At 35.1% G+C, this 17,211-nt stretch overlaps 2 protein-coding genes across 2 annotated transcripts; both read left to right on the top strand.

The window, feature by feature from the left end:
- The first annotated feature begins 410 nt into the window (after positions 1–410).
- LOC11405188 (UTP--glucose-1-phosphate uridylyltransferase) lies at positions 411–7,932 on the top strand. Its single transcript, XM_003600583.4, has 20 exons — positions 411–760; positions 874–921; positions 1,451–1,542; positions 1,631–1,721; positions 2,288–2,348; positions 2,428–2,505; positions 2,590–2,640; positions 2,743–2,816; positions 4,063–4,135; positions 4,242–4,299; positions 4,418–4,464; positions 4,554–4,642; positions 5,601–5,648; positions 6,090–6,165; positions 6,310–6,366; positions 6,460–6,543; positions 6,635–6,733; positions 6,808–6,912; positions 7,595–7,666; positions 7,759–7,932. The coding sequence occupies exons 1-20, from the start codon at positions 675–677 to the stop codon at positions 7,783–7,785; spliced, it is 1,416 nt and encodes a 471-aa protein (XP_003600631.2). The 5' UTR covers positions 411–674; the 3' UTR covers positions 7,786–7,932.
- A 3,719-nt stretch (positions 7,933–11,651) lies between these two features.
- LOC11406725 (FACT complex subunit SPT16) lies at positions 11,652–16,576 on the top strand. Its single transcript, XM_003600581.4, has 2 exons — positions 11,652–12,054; positions 13,114–16,576. The coding sequence occupies exon 2, from the start codon at positions 13,126–13,128 to the stop codon at positions 16,324–16,326; it is 3,201 nt and encodes a 1,066-aa protein (XP_003600629.1). The 5' UTR covers positions 11,652–12,054; positions 13,114–13,125; the 3' UTR covers positions 16,327–16,576.
- The last annotated feature ends 635 nt before the right edge of the window (positions 16,577–17,211 follow it).

Genomic DNA, 17,211 nt, shown 5'->3' with positions numbered 1-17,211 from the left:
ATGAGAGAGAAAGTTGTACAAAAATGGTTGTACAAATATCATTTCTCGTATTTTTAACATGAGTAATGATATTTGTAAAATCATTTTGTGATAACTTTTGGCACAATCTTACTGTTTACTTTTTATTCGTCAAAAAAATAGAAGGAAAATTGAGAAGAGAGAATAAGAACACAATGTAAGTATGAAAAATAAAGTTGTCCAAAAGTTGTACTAAAATGGTTGTACAAATACTCTAATGTATTTATCATATCTACAATTGAAGAAGCTGAGTTCAAATTCGGTGAAGTTATACCAAAATCATTTATCTTTTAATATATCTACAACAATGAGAGAAGTTGAGTTCAAATTCCGATAATGATATGTGATCTAGACGTAGATTTTCAATGTAAAGATATCACACTATTAAACGTTGTAGATCTCAACCATAAATATGAGATCAAACAATTCATATTTCCAAACACAATTTTACGCATAAATGATCTCAAGTATCCATTTGAAATCGGACGGACCAGATCCGTGCTTAAACGTGGGAAAAATCCAATTCCAAATTACAAACAGTCCAAAACACAAACACCATCGATCTCTTCAACCGCCTCATCATAACCGATTAAACCACCACCACTCTCTTGAAACTCTCGCGCGCTATTCTCCACGACTTCTAGAACCTTCCTTCAATGGCCACGGCTACGCTTAACTCCGCCACCACCGATAACAACCTCTCCAACCTCAAATCCGCCGTCGCTGCATTGTCACAAATCAGGTAGGTCCTCACTCTTTTCTTCATTTAATTTTTTCTTCATCGAACGATTCTCGTGATCACGAATTGGAAATTCGTTAATATTTTTGTATATTTTGAATCTTTGTTACATGCAGTGAGAATGAGAAGAACGGATTCATCAACCTCGTTGCTCGTTATCTCAGGTATGAATCGTTCATCATAAAGCTCAACATTGTTCATGCTTGCATTTTTTCATGATTTTCGTTCTTCAATCGCATTTGTTCACTCTAACTATGATGAGATCTTCCGGTGATTTTGAGCTTGTTTGTCATGGATTATAGAAAAAGTGATTTTGAAAAAAGCATAAGCTGTTTTGTGTTTTTTACCAAAAAATAATAACTTAAAAAAAATCAGTTATAGAAAAAGAAGTTACTCAAAACAGCTTCTCATTTGAAATAGTTTTTAGATTATTCTCAGAAGCTACTTGAAACAGTTTCTCATTTGAAACATTTTTTAAATTATTTTCAGATTCTCATTTTTGTAAGAATCTGCAACAAATGGATGAAAATTTTGAAAAGTGATTTTGTACAATATAAGCTGTAACAAACAGGCTCTTTATATTTGTTGTTGGTTTCATTATTGTTTTTTACAAAATATGCCGTAAAAACAGGCTCTTTATATTTGTTATTGGTTTCATGATTGTTTTTTCAATGCATGGGTCATTGATCGAAGTGGAGAAGCACAGCATGTTGAGTGGAGTAAGATCCAAACGCCTACTGATGAAGTGGTTGTACCTTATGACAGTTTGGCACCAACTCCTGAGGGTAATCTTTGTGTTCTGGTTGTTCGACTTGGTTGATTTGAAGGTATAATAGATTGACATGTTTATGGAATGAATTGAAATTGATTCAGGTTCTTCAGAGGTGAAAAACCTCTTGGACAAGCTTGTTGTTTTGAAGCTTAATGGAGGATTGGGGACAACTATGGGCTGCACTGGTCCAAAGTATGCTCAATATAATACTTCATGTTATCTTTATTTTTAGTCTAGATGATTAAGCTTTTCTTCTTTATTTGTTGCTGGATGCTGATGCGAAAGATCGATTTCTAAATTTGAATAGTGAAGAGTGTTGCTATATCTTTGATCAACTTTGTGAAAAAGTTGTCATGCCTTGTGAGTTGTGAGTATTTCTTCAGCTAGAGTGCTTAAGTTTAAAAGAAGAAACGAGAAAATTAATGTCTTTACAGATTTGACTTCATAATCCTATTATTAGCGTTGTTATAAAAGGTTATAGATACTTATAGATATAGGTGTTCATGGAGTTTCATTTAATGTAAATCAGTTTGTGTCTTTTTCTCTCTTTTTTTTTTAATAAAGTTTGCATCTTTTAATACCTGGAAAAATTACAAAATATTTGTCACCTCAATGGAAATTGAAATTTGTAATAGTAAACTAATCCATTGGCCTGGGTTCGGAAAAGAAAAGTTCCTTTCGGGATAATTATCTCAACTAGCTTTTTTACACAATCAGCATGCAAGCTTTAATTTGCTAATACATGAAATGAAATGCAGATCTGTCATTGAAGTTCGTGAGGGGTTGACATTTCTTGATTTAATTGTCATCCAAATTGAGGTAATTTTCCTATCCTTCGTTAAGTTTTCTATTTCCACACTTCACTTGAACTTTCTACTGATGACATAAAATCTTTTAGAATCTCAATTCCAAATATGGAAGCAATGTTCCATTGCTTTTGATGAACTCGTTCAACACCCATGATGACACTCAGAAGGTATATGAGCTTTACCTGGATCCTCATCATTAGGTAGAATCATAGGCTGAATTTTTCTGTAATCTAACAATTTACTGTTTATAGATTGTTGAAAAATATACAAACTCGAATGTTCAGATTCATACCTTTAACCAGGTTTGTACCTCTACTTTGTTGGACTACTATATCATGAATTTTCTGGGAATTCTGCTTTAACTCCGTGTTTGAATTTTTCTTCCACGAACAAATTTTATGCAGAGTCAATATCCTAGATTGGTTGTCGATGACTTCTTGCCACTTCCATCCAAAGGGCAGACTGGAAGGGATGGCTGGTAAGTACCACTTCATTTGCATTGTTCCTCTGCAATATAAATGTATCGACTCAATATTTAATTAGTTTTGTTTTTAATTAGAAGTTTAGCAGTTTTGTAGTAGTAGATAGAAAATTCAATATATATATATATATATATATATATATATATATATATATATATATATATATATATATATATATATATATATATATATATTGAATTTCTAAAGGAATTCTTTTTAATCTTCATGAAAAATATTTTTTGGACCTTTGCATCTTTGGTATTCTTTGATCAATTTATATGTTAAAGTAAGGCCAAGTCCTCTTTGTTCCATTAACCATTTGGATAAGTAACTGTTTTTTGGCACATAAAAGTTAAAACTCCTTTCGTGGCCTGTGAACAAAGTTTCTTGTTTCTAGTAATTTGAATTGTGTCCTGCACTTAAACCACATTTGTTGCGCATTCCTCAATCTTTTGGGACCTAGAAGTATATGCATGCCGTGAGTGTGAGGTCTGCATGAGTTTTCCCTAATTATGTTTGAAAATTCATATACTTGATCAATTTTATGAGAAATTTTAATCCAATAGTCGGACAATTGACCATTTATAAATAAAAATATTGAAAGTTGGTATGATAAAAATGCACCTAGTATTAACAGATCTTAACTCTGCGTGTGTACACAATAAATTCATTAAGATGGTATGATAAACAACATTGAAAGTTGGTATGATAAACATGCACCTAGTGTCAACAGATCTTAACTCTGTGTGTGTGTGTGTGTGCACACTAAATTCATTAAGATGAAGAGAAGCTACCCAATGAAACGGAAAGAGGACAAAGGGAACAGGAAACATCAATGAAGTAAAGCTACCCAATCTCTTAACATTTATCGAAGATAAACTCTTGTAAAAATGACCATGGGCTTGACACCGAGTAGTAGCAAAACAGCTAATGTTGTCCAAAATGAGCTGCTGGTGAGAAATTTTTTCCTCAAAGATGCCAGAATTATGCTCTAACTATATGCACAAAAGAGTGTCATAGATTGCACATTGTCTCGTGAACTTGGCTTCTTTCCGTCACCAAAAGCTAGTGAGCTAGAAAAGTACACTATCATATTATGGTTGTGTTGGAAGTGGTTCCCTTGTTTTGTTGTTGTTTAACATAGGAATTGTTACATGTTAATTAGTGAGGTCAATCATAAGTCATAACTATAATTTTGACCGTGTCTCTGTTATTGATTATGAGCAATTCCTTCATACACAGGTACCCTCCTGGCCATGGAGATGTCTTCCCATCACTAATGAACAGTGGACAGCTTGATGCACTATTATCACAGGTTGACACCAGCAACCAATTTATTTCTCGTTGGACTTCATTAATTTATTTATTTTTAAATTTTGTTTTAATCCATCAGTATTTTTTCCTTTTTTGTTCTCTTGCAGGGTAAGGAGTATGTGTTCGTTGCCAATTCAGATAACTTGGGTGCCTTAGTTGACTTGAGTATCCTTCTTTATGTTTTCACTATTTTTCTATTATTTTTTGGTTGTATTGCTTACTTGTTATTTATACATGAAAGGGGTATCTCTAATAAATCAGTTTCCTTGACTGGTTAATTAAGAAATCTTAAATCATTTGATCCAGAACAAGAATGAATACTGTATGGAGGTAAGTAAAGATGTTTGATATCAAGTACACGCCATTCAGCTTCATACCTACATAATATTTGATTTTTTTTCTTGGTGTTTGTGATGCAGGTGACTCCCAAGACATTGGCTGATGTGAAAGGCGGCACTCTTATTTCTTATTTCTTGGATCATCTCCCTTTCCCAAGTTTAGGCACTAAGTAATTGTTTTTGTAAATTATAAAGCAATAGGATCATGATTAATTATGTGGGTTTTTCTGATTGAGAAGGCAATGGCTCACTTGATTTTAAATAGCTATATTTTTGGGCTATCAAGAATCTTTAAGTTGAATTGGTGCTAATGAGTTGCTAAATACTTGTTTGACCCGAGAGTTCATGGCTAGGGAGAACCAGTTTTTAATAAAAACTGGAAAGGAAAAAGACTACTATTCTTGTCATTTTGAATAAAAGCCGCACTATTTTTCTTCTGGAAAATTTTGAAGGTCGAAAATGATATATTCAACATAAGGAACTAAGGAGAATTATGGAGAATCATTTATTCACTAAACCCATTTACATTATCACCTCTTGTTATGGTAATAGCTCCTTTGTTGAGAAAACTGAAAGCTTAATGATTTGAAAGAGAAAAGGAGTTTTCTCTTATTTCACTGAAACTGGGTGACATCTTTTTGCTCTCATGGTAGTTAACCAATGATGATATGAACTATAAACATGAACTATCAATATTCTTTTTTAAAATTTTATCCACAGTTGACATTGATTACATAACGTTCAGAAGATTTATTTGACGATGACTCCTTGATTAGGATTTAGAGTGGGAATTGGGAAGTGAGTGGTATGACGTTGGAACACTCATTTTCAATTTTTGTTAGTTTATCTGTTACCATAAGAAGTAATAAGGGGGATAAAGTTGATACATTATCCTGGTAGTGTTAACAAAATATAACATTCCCCTTCCTTTTCCTCTCAATTTACCTTCCTCGAATTGATGCTCACTTGATATCAGTGTGAAACACTTTTTTGACCATGATATTTTCATATCTGACCATAATTTATGGTAGCTGAAACATGTTTGTAAATGATAATGGAAAGTTTTTTGTAAATATGTTGGAGTATTTTCTAATTGGGTCATTCAATGTATGGTTTCCTGCAGGTCAGTGAATTTAAGTCGATTGAGAAGTTCAAAATTTTCAACACAAACAACTTGTAAGTTTTGATGGTTCGTTCCCTTATTGTTATAGATTATGTTCACATTTGGCATACTGTAATAGAACTAAAGAATTGAGATGTGAAATATTTTGCTTTATTTACTGAATTGGAGTTCGAAAGGCTCTACAATGGAAGCAAATAAGCCAGAGCAAAAAAGCTTCAACCAGAGAATATTCTTCTAATGCAATAACCAATAACGCGAATGATCTCTCTCTACTCTCTCCCCTAATTACATAACGTCCCACTCTTAACAGAATTAGTGGATACCCCCTACCACGTTATGTGACTAACTTTCCCCCTCCTAGATTCCTTTTTCCTGCTCTAGTATAGATCTTCCAGATGGCGAGCCTATGTAATGCCAGATCCGTATCAACATGAAAGTGAGTGCCAGTCCCAAGTGTCTTATCATACTGACTGGTGATATTATATGTTTTACAGATGGGTGAACTTAAAAGCAGTTAAAAGGCTTGTTGAGGCTGATGCTCTGAAGATGGAGATTATTCCCAATCCAAAGGTGAATATCGGTCATTTTCAAGAGATAAGTGATAGCTTATCTTTTCCTTTTGTTTTTGCTTTGACATGGGTGCTAAATTGTTGCTTAGTTGCCCGACTCTTTTACTTTATGGTGGAAATTGTTGATAAAATTTGACGATTTTAGGAAGTTGACGGAGTAAAAGTTCTTCAGCTGGAAACTGCAGCTGGTGCAGCAATTAGGGTACTTAATGTTTATTGAGATGTTAATGTTACTAACATGTTCTTAATGCTGAAACTTTTGTCCCAGTGCTTTTAACATCATATCTTGTAACAGTTCTTTGATAAAGCTATTGGAATTAATGTTCCTCGATCCCGCTTCCTTCCAGTGAAGGCAACTTCAGATTTGCTTCTTGTTCAGGTTATAAGCTTTTCTGATTAAAGTCATGATAATTTGTTTGTCAATTGATTTAAATAATTTTTTTAACACAATTACTTGTACTATTTTGCAGTCAGACCTTTACACTTTAAAAGATGGATTTGTCGTTAGGAACCAAGCTAGGGCAAATCCTGAAAACCCTTCTATTGAACTAGGGCCGGAGTTTAAGAAGGTTAAGATCTATGTTTCTGCTTACTTTGTGTTAGATGGTGAATATAATATTGATTTTCCTTCTCTCCTTCACAGGTTAGCAACTTCTTGGGAAGGTTAAAGTCAATCCCCAGTATTGTTGAGCTTGACAGTCTAAAAGTGGCAGGCGATGTATGGTTTGGAGCTGGTGTTACCCTTAAGGTTTTGGATTTGATCCTTAATTCTGATTCTTTGTTTTTTAATGTTTCATTCTTAGCGTGAATATGACCTTGGTTACTTAAAGAATCAAAGGAATGCTTCTTGTTGCTATTTTAAATTCAATTACTAGTAATCATAGATTCTCTCTTTTGAATGTTACCTTCCACATTCATAAATCATAAGCAGTAATTGCAGGAAATTTTAATGCTCCTCATGCATTGAGCTAATAGTCCAATTGATATTGTTAGGCCTAGTCTTAAGAATCGGCTAGGGTGAGGTGTAATATAATGGTGTTTCAGGTTTGATCCTTCCACAGGAGCAGTTTCAGTGGTATTACATAGGGAGCAGAGTTGTTTTTATTAATGATATACATCAAGTTGAGATGTTCTTTCAAAAAAAAAAAAAAAATCTAGTTCCAGAAACTTTCTTATGTTTTGATTTGTTGCAAGTAAACACAAATAACATGTTTGAATTTCTATTTGGGGCCTTGCGAATTGGAAACCAAACAAGCTATAAGAATGTCAGCAACAAACCATACAATAATCTTATTGGTTTCCAAACTAACCCTGTACACTTTTGTTGAGGTTGTTTTTTATGTTCTCTCTTCAAGTAATTTATTTTTCCTGCCTGCGTCTTTTTATACCATTGAGAATTTAAATAAATCTGATTACTGGTGCCTTAATAGGGAAAAGTAAGTATTGTTGCAAAACCTGGTGTAAAGCTGGAAATTCCCGACGGGACTGTGCTTGCAAACAAGGTATTTGATCATACACATAGTCCTTGTTTGCCCATGTGATCTGCTTAGGTTATCATTCTATGTAGGACTAAAGCTTGAATTGCCATGCGCAGGAAATTAGTGGCCCTGAGGACCTGTGAGGAGGCTGGTGAATTTTGAAATGTATCTATGTACAATGTTGATAGTCTTCTATGTACAATGTTGATAGTCTTCTGCTATAAGTTGTGTGTATTTTTGCGAGTATAATGGAAAAAATAATAATAAAATTGCGGTTCTTTTTCTTGAGATGTCTGAATTCAGAGCTTTGCTTGAAATTATATAATTTTGTTATAGTATTTGACAAGAACTTAAGGGGATCGATCATGTTTTATCTCCTAAACTTGGTAACCGTTCAAGCCATTTTGTTTTGAGATCATGACATTGACACTAAAAGGAGGGCCTAAGCCACTGTCATGGTGTGACATACCCTGACAATGAAAAAGTTTCACATTCTTTAATCGAACTGACTGTAGTTTATAAACCTCAGTCTCCTAAGACCATACTAGCTTAAAATGGTGTCGAGGATTAGAGGTCGGAACAAAACCAATAAAAAATTATTTTTATTTTTCCCCTTTAGTTGAATATCTTATTTAAGAATTGTTTTTGATCCAGTATAAAATAATCAATAGATTCATAACAAAAATCTGATTCACTGATTTTGAATAGAATTGAAATTTATTGAAGTATCTTATTTGTATGGGTGTTGATCGTACTTGGTCAGAAGATGACGTATGGCGTGATGCTTTCACAGTGGTTTTGAGCAGTTGTGTTGACTGGAACAGCAGGGGTGTGTACCTGCAGATACTCTGACGCTCAAGTCAGTATTGAGTCAGAAAAGGGGGTTAAGATTAAAAAGAGAATGCACCTTTGGTGACTGCTGAGAGTCCCCTCTATAGTGAGGAGGTGCCCCCCACCCCCCGGCGAAGAGGGTGTGTGTTGCTAGTAATGGTCCAAATGCAAGAATTGGGTTACTTTTGGATTGGAATGTGTTAATGGGTCTTATGTGTTTGTTTTGTAAAAAAAGTCAATCATTCATTTTTTACTATTACTTTTTCCACCCTACCCATTTCTCGTGCGCCTGTAAATTTTACAAAAATGTCCATGAAGTTTTCAGATTTTAAAATCCGAAATGATTTTTCACTAATTCGGATTTTATAATCTGAAATATGCTTATGTATAATCAGCAATCAAAATCTCTCTCATTTCAACAGTTTTGAATTTTGCTTTTAAAAACAACAAAAAAAACAAAGTAAAAAATGCTAAAAATCTGTCAAATAAAATCATAAAAATACCACCAAAAAATTTAAAAATCGAATAAAACAAATGCAAATTTTTTCGGATTTTTCCTGAGAATATGAAAAATAGAAAATGGGTCTAAACGATGGAATTTTGGATTTTGAGGGGCGGAGTCCCGTAATAAGTCCTTTCTACGGGAGTCTTGATCCTTGATTTTTTCTTGTTTTCGAAGCAATCCGATCAAGTAGCCTGAAAACCAGATTTTTATACTAAGAACAGTTAACAATGACCTAAAACATAAGGATAAGAGTTATGAAGATTAATATTATCCTTAAAATAACTGTCATGTTACAAACATATTCAGAATTTGTGTTGATATAGTTCCGATTATATAATCTGAATTGTTTTTCCCTTGAAAAAGGATGTTTAGGGGGTGTTCGGATTCTATAATCCGAAAAAAAATCAAGGAACTTGCCCTATTTTTGGAGGTTTCATATTATAAAATCTGAATTGGTGAAAAACTCTTTTTTTCTTCACCCCATAACAAAGGAAAAACTTAGTTCGGATTTTAAAATCCAAAAATTACAAGTGCATTTTTGGAAGAAAAAAAAACAAGGTGCGCGAGAATGACATAGGGTGGGAAAAGTAATAGTCTTCATTTTTAAACTATCACATAATTTTATTCTACTTTATTTTAAAACACCATGTAATAACCCCACGAAGGCATAGAGGTTAGAGACGGTTATAGGACTAAATAAAGGATAAAAAGGGAGGGGTAATCGATGAATAGAGGATCAGACAATCATTCTAGAGAATACACATACAACAACAAAGAGAGACCAAAGTCATCCTTCTTGGAGTTACACCAGGCAGGGTAGGCACGATCGTACTCCTCGCAAGTACAATTAATTATAAATATTGAATTTGATCGATAGAACCATTAATTATTTCCAACATCTTCTGTGGCAGAGGTATGTAATGATGAACATTCAAATCAAATCTTGATAGATCGATACTCATTTTTTATACAGAATTCAACCAAAATCTTCAATAGATCTATGCATTATCCAACTACTTTACAGGGCCATCTATCTGCACAGATCAATGTCGTGAGGGTAGAGCAATCACTTGATAAGACTGATTAACAAGATCGAATCATAAACTTAAACAAGATGCAGATAAAAATCAAAGATCTTCAGCTTTGATGGAGAGACGACCGGATCTATGTTGGTACACAGGTCTCCTTAATTGTTGATTTGAAAAAGGTCAAATCAATGTCTTTAAATTTCTTTTATTCCATTCTCCTTCCACATCAGCAATCCTTACTACTTTACAAGGCCATCTATCTGCACAAATCAATACGGTTAGGGTAGAGCAACCACCAGATAAATGTGATTAACAAGATCGAATCAGAAACTTAAACAAGATGCAGATAAAAATCAAAGATCTTCAGCTTTGATTGAGACATGACGAGATCTATGTTGGTACACAAATCTCCTCAATTGTTGATGAGAAAAAGGTCAAATCAACGTCGTTAAATTTCTTTTATCCCATTCTCCTTCCACATCAACAATCCTTACAAGTGAATTCGGCATTGTATATCCATGCTTTCCGCGAACCGGTGTTGTTGTTGCATTGGAACAAGATTGGTATTTTCATAATAAAACAAATGCTAGTACACCGATTTCCATAATTGTTGATGAGAAGAAGGTCAAATTCAATGTCGTTAAATCTCTTTTATCTCATTCTCCTTCCACACCAACGATCCTCAAAGGTGAATTCTTCATTGTAGATTAATACTTCAGTAAATTGGTGTTGTTGTTGCATTGGAACAAGATTGTTATTTACACGATAAAACAATTACCATAAACTAAATAAATTGAGACCGTCAAAAAGAGAAAAAAAACTGAAACTAAGGGTAACTGATGGTAGTAAATTATTTGCATAGGTCCACTAACGAACTCATATTTTTGGGGTCCATATTCTTAGCTCCCATTGTACAAGATTACTCACCAATTAGTTTTTCCAACCTTGAAAAGAAGTTTGTTAGGAGACAACAAATAAAATTACTCATCTATTAGTAAAATCCGTCGGATTCACAACTAGTTTTAAGTTTTTGTTTTGTTCACTTTCGTTCATGCATCGTCTTTTGGTGAATATTTTCATTGATAATTTGATTTGATTAAAAAAATATTTAAGATTTTCAGTGGCTTCCATAACAATGTTATGTGATGATTAACATTCAAATTAAATCTCAATAGGTTTATCTATGTAGAAAACCTTTGATATTTATTTCTTCCATACGATTCAACGAACTCAAACAAAATCTTCAATAGATCCATGCATTACCAACTATTTTGTAGGACTTTATCTATCTACGGAGAATCAACACAGTGTGGGGTAGAGCAACCACCAGAAAAATATGATTAAAATAAGTTCGAACTTAAAACTTTAAAAAGATATAAATAAAAATCAAAGATCTTCAACTTTAGGTGAGAGATATGACCAAATCTATACTACAAACCTATAACGTCGATCTCCTGAACTGTTATTCCATTCTCCTTTCACATTAACTATCCTTACAAGGGAATTCGTCATTGTAGATCTTTTATACTTATCTTCCCTCATGTATTATTTTTTGTGAATCTTTTGCATTGATCATTTGATTTGATTGATTGTAAATGAAATGATTATTAAGCTCTTAAAAACAGGGACACTAGTACTATACTCACTCTAGGGCAAAATATTTGGCCCGCGGTAGTTTGGCGCATTTTCCCCAAAATTTTCATTTATATATTTCTATTTTCTTCCCCGTGAGAGACCGAAATCCCTCTGTTTCACAAAATGAACCATCCTCTACCAGCATACGAACCCTAATTCCTTTTTCCTTCAACTCTCAAACCCACCATCTCCATCTCTCTTCATTTTCACCCTTTCATTCCACACACCACTATCCGCGCTTTCAAAACCCGACCCGCAAACATCTTCTACTATATACACCCCCACTCTCGCCCAATTAGGTCACAACTTCCCCCAAATCGAAAACCGCTTCCTCATCTCATCAACAATCGCTCGCTGCTTTCATCAACTTTTGCAAATCGTGAAAATCAACCTCCATCGTTACTCACTCGCAGGTATTTTTTTTTGTTCTTTTTACCCTCTTCGTCATCTCTAATCGCCTGAAACGATTTATCGCTTTTTTTAGGTTTTTTCAATTTTTATCTTTATTTTTGAATTTTTTTACGATGTTCTGGAAATTTTGTGTGTATATTGCTGTAACGTAACTTCAATTGACGATGCGATGTTTTTGAATTTGTTGTTTCTGAGATTCATATATTCTCTCTGTAAAATCGTGAAAACGGTGTGTTGTTGTAATAACGGTGTCGTTTTGGTACTTAATGTGTCATTTCACAGCTTGAGACCTTGAAAACCCTAGATTTCGTGAAAGTAATTTTTTTAGGGTTAAGATGTTTTAAATAATTTTTTATACTAGTAATGTAAGTTTTTGGCTGAATTAGTGGATTAAAATTTTGTGATAAGATATACGTGTTGTTGTTTTTTTGATTCTCGTGGAAATTTGTACTACTTGTATCTTTTTATATTGCTGATAAATGTATGTTTTTTTTTCTTCCTTTTTTCTTCATGTATTTGATTATGATCCTTTTGTTAAATTGAAAATATTTGCTGATAAATGTGTGCTTTTTTCCATGTATTTGATTATGATCCTTTTGTTAAATTGAAAAAATGATTGAATTTCTGTGTTGAATTTATGCGGAGTTCTTGTGATTAGGGTGCTCATTGTGCTTTGGTGTAGCGATATTAGGCAATAAGTTTATGGGGCTTGCATAGCGTATCTTGTGGAAACTGATATAAGGTTTTTTGGGTTACTGGGTGAATATAGGTTTGGAAAAGGAAGTTGGTCTGTTGTTCAGTTTCTAAGTGCATTGAAAAGGTTTATCGTCTTTGTTTAATTTTGAGGCTCAAATGTTGGATTAGGAATGCACAAATTTAAACGATAACTCAATTAATTGCAATTACTTGATTGATAAGCCAAATATATATACATGTTAAGTATTTAAGTACATTTTAATCTGTGTGTTGGTCTGTTAAATACTGCAATTACTTGTTTGCATCTATAACTGTCCTTCTAGTTTCTAATCTATGTTACTTATCACTTGTTCTTTTTTCTCCAGAAAAAGTAGACCATGGCAGACCATCGAAATGGAAGTGCACAAGGCTCCAATGGAAAAGCTAGTGCAGCTGGGTCTGCCTATGCTATTGATCTGAATACATTTCAAACCAGACTGAAGACGTTGTATAAACATTGGGATGAAAGCAGGACAGATCTCTGGGGCTCTTCTGATGCAATTGCTGTTGCATGTCCTCCACCTTCAGAAGATCTAAGATACCTGAAATCTACTGCTCTGTTCTTGTGGATGCTTGGATTTGAGTTCCCAGAAACAATAATGGTTTTCACGAAGGAGCAGATCCATATCTTGTGCAGCCAAAAGAAGGCATCTATTCTTGAATCTGTCAAAAAACCTGCCAGAGAGTCAGTTGGTGTGGAGATTGTATTGCATGTCAAGCCTAAAAATGATGATGGAGCTTCTCTTATGGATGCTATAATCCGTGCCATTCGTACTCAGTCAAAGTCTGATGGCCATGATTCTTCCACTGTTGGACACATAGCTAGAGAGGAACCTGAAGGAAAATTGCTTGATTTATGGGCTGAAAAATTAAAAAGTTCAAAATTTAATCTAAGTGATGTGGCCAATGGGTTTTCTGCATTGTTTGCTGCAAAAAGTATTGAAGAGATTACATCCATTAAGAGAGCTGCATACCTCACAACTAATGTGATGAAGAACTTCGTAGTTGCAAAGCTTGAGAATGTAATTGATGAAGAGAAGAAAATTTTACATTCTACACTGATGGAGGAGACTGAGAAAGTCATACTGGAACCTTCAAAAGTCAACTGTAAACTGAAGGCAGATAATGTTGACATTTGTTACCCTCCAATTTTTCAGAGTGGAGGGAAGTTTGATCTTAGGCCTAGTGCTGTCAGCAATGATGAGGCACTCTACTATGAGACTGCCAGTGTGATTATATGTGCTGTTGGAGCCCGGTACAAGAGCTACTGCTCAAATATAGCTAGGACTTTCTTGATTGATGCAGAACCTATTCAAAGCAAGGCTTATGAGGTTCTTCTGAAAGCCCATGAGGCGGTTATTGGTTCTTTAAAGCCTGGAAACAAATTGAGTGCTGCATATCTTGCTGCAGTTTCTGTTGTTGAAAAGGAGGCTCCTGACATGGTTTCCTGCTTGACAAAGTCTGCCGGGACAGGCATTGGTATTGAGTTTCGAGAGTCTGGTTTGAATATTAATGCTAAGAATGATCAGATAGTTAAAGAAGGCATGACATTTAATGTGTCGCTTGGATTTCAGAATTTGCAGTGTGAGAACAGTAAGTCTAAGAACAAGGTCTTCGCACTCTTGCTTGCCGATACAGTCATCATCAACAAAGACAAGTCTGATGTGGTGACTTCGGTGAGCTCCAAAGCTTTAAAAGATGTGGCTTATTCTTTCAATGAGGATGAGGAAGAGGAAAAGCCTAAATCAAAGGCTGATCACAGTGGTACAGAGCACTTGGCGTCTAAGACAACTCTAAGGTCAGACAATCACGAGATTTCAAAAGAGGAACTCCGGAGACAGCATCAGGCAGAACTTGCTCGTCAGAAAAATGAAGAAACTGCTAGGCGGCTTGCTGGTGGCGGTAATGAGGCAGGAGACAACCGTTCCTCTTCCAGATCTTCTGCAGATCTGGTTGCCTACAAGAACATAAACGACCTTCCTCCTCCCAGAGAGATGATGATTCAGATTGATCAAAAGAATGAAGCGGTTCTCTTGCCAATTAACGGAAGTATGGTTCCTTTCCATGTGGCTTTCATTCGAACTGTTTCAAGCCAGCAGGACACCAATCGCAATTGCTATGTAAGAATTATTTTTAATGTTCCTGGGACCCCTTTCAGTTCTCTCGATACAAACATGAAGTTCCAAGGATCTATTTATTTGAAGGAAGCTTCGTTCCGCTCCAAGGATTCAAGGCACATAAGTGAGGTTGTGCAATCCATCAAAACACTCAGGCGACAAGTTGTAGCAAGGGAGTCTGAGAGAGCTGAGAGAGCAACTTTGGTTACCCAGGAGAAACTGCAGCTTGCTAACAACAGATTTAAGCCGATAAGATTGCCTGACCTTTGGATCCGCCCTCCTTTTGGTGGACGTGGAAGGAAGATACCGGGCACTCTTGAGGCTCATGTGAATGGGTTTCGATATTCTACCACCAGATCTGATGAGCGTGTTGATGTAATGTTTGCCAATATTAAACATGCATTCTTCCAGCCAGCAGAAAATGAAATGATTACCCTCCTGCACTTTCATCTGCACAACCATATTATGGTAGGAAATAAAAAGACCAAGGATGTTCAGTTTTATGTTGAGGTAATGGACATGGTCCAGAATGTTGGAGGCGGGAAGAGATCAGCTTATGATCCTGATGAGCTTGAAGAGGAACAAAGAGAAAGAGAGAGGAAGAACAAGATTAATGTAGAATTTCAAAGCTTTGTGAATCGGGTCAATGATCTTTGGGGACAACCACAATTTAATGGCCTTGACTTGGAGTTTGATCAACCTCTTAGAGAACTTGGCTTCCCCGGGGTACCTCATAAATCTTCAGTATTTATTGTACCTACTTCAGCTTGCCTTGTTGAACTGATAGAGACTCCTTTCCTTGTTGTCACTCTAAGTGAGATTGAGATTGTGAATCTGGAGAGGGTTGGACTTGGGCAGAAGAACTTTGACATGACAATCGTATTTAAGGACTTCAAGCGGGATGTCCTCAGGATTGATTCTATCCCTTCTACATCACTTGATGGCATCAAGGAGTGGCTTGACACAACAGACATCAAATATTATGAAAGCAGGCTGAATCTGAACTGGCGTCAGATCCTGAAGACAATCACAGATGACCCTCAAAGCTTCATCGAAGGTGGTGGCTGGGAGTTTCTGAATTTAGAAGCTACTGATTCAGAATCTGAGGGCTCAGAGGAATCTGATAAAGGTTATGAACCTTCAGATGTTGAACCTGAATCAGACTCTGAAGAGGAGGATTCTGAGAGTGCATCACTTGTGGAGTCTGAGGACGATGAGGAGGAGGAAGACTCTGAGGAGGATTCAGAGGAAGAGGCGGGAAAGACATGGGAAGAACTGGAGAGGGAAGCAAGCAATGCAGATAGGGAGAAAGGGAACGAGTCGGACAGTGAGGAAGATAGGAAGAGGAGGAAGGCTAAAACGAACCAAAGATCACGAGGCCATCTAAGCAGTAGCGCGCCGAAGCGGACCAAGTTAAGATAGATTATGGTTTTTGTTCTTGGTCATTTTGTTGTTTAAGTATGGTACTGTGCTGTCGTGGCTAGTTGCAGCTTTTGTGTTTGGACAAGTTGTTTTATGATTGTAACTTAGGTTCTCCATCACTTAAATATAGTACTCCACATGAATCCTTAATCCTAAGCTACAATGTATGTCCTTTAGGTGGTTATCTATCTCTATTAAGAACTGCCGCTATTTTTATTTCTATGATGCTATTTGATCTCTCTTTTGGTTATGTGCTGTTTGTTTATATCTTTCCTTTTTCCCCTGTTGGCTGTGTTTTCTCTACCTACAAAATAGTAGAAGGAAGAATGAATTGCAGGCTGAAACATAAATTTCTTTAGAGCTCCTTGTTATTTTACTGAAGTTTTAAGGATAATTTTAAAAGTTGTATCATGTTTTTTGTTTATAAAATGGTTTACGTAGGTTCTTATCACTACTTCTCCTTTATTGATATGCATTAATATTTTAAAATGTGACATACATGATGCTGGTTTGAACGCGAATATGAAATAAAGGAGAAGTAGTTATAACGTTTTGCCACATTCATGTTACTTCTTAATACGAAAATAATCGTAGTATTTTGAATCTTCGATAATCTAACATTTTTGAGGGATTACTGATATTCAGATATGATTAATAATTTTTTAATACGAGCACACTCTCAGTTTTCAAGTCAATATCATTTTCAAATATAATTAATTTTTCCGCTAAAGAAATTTTAATTTTAATTTTCTGACCATACCCTTATACTTACTCCGTCTCAAATTATATGACGTTTTTATGTAGAAAAGAGAGATTATGACATGTTTTACAAAATTATCCTTAATAAATGATATGTGAAAGATAAATAAAAAAATTGAAAAAAGA

The sequence above is a fragment of the Medicago truncatula genome, chromosome 3, assembly GCF_003473485.1.
Source record: "Medicago truncatula cultivar Jemalong A17 chromosome 3, MtrunA17r5.0-ANR, whole genome shotgun sequence".
In the NCBI taxonomy this organism is placed as follows: domain Eukaryota; kingdom Viridiplantae; phylum Streptophyta; class Magnoliopsida; order Fabales; family Fabaceae; genus Medicago; species Medicago truncatula.
Note: the sequence above shows the minus strand (reverse complement) of the source record. Positions and strands in the feature narration are given on the sequence as shown.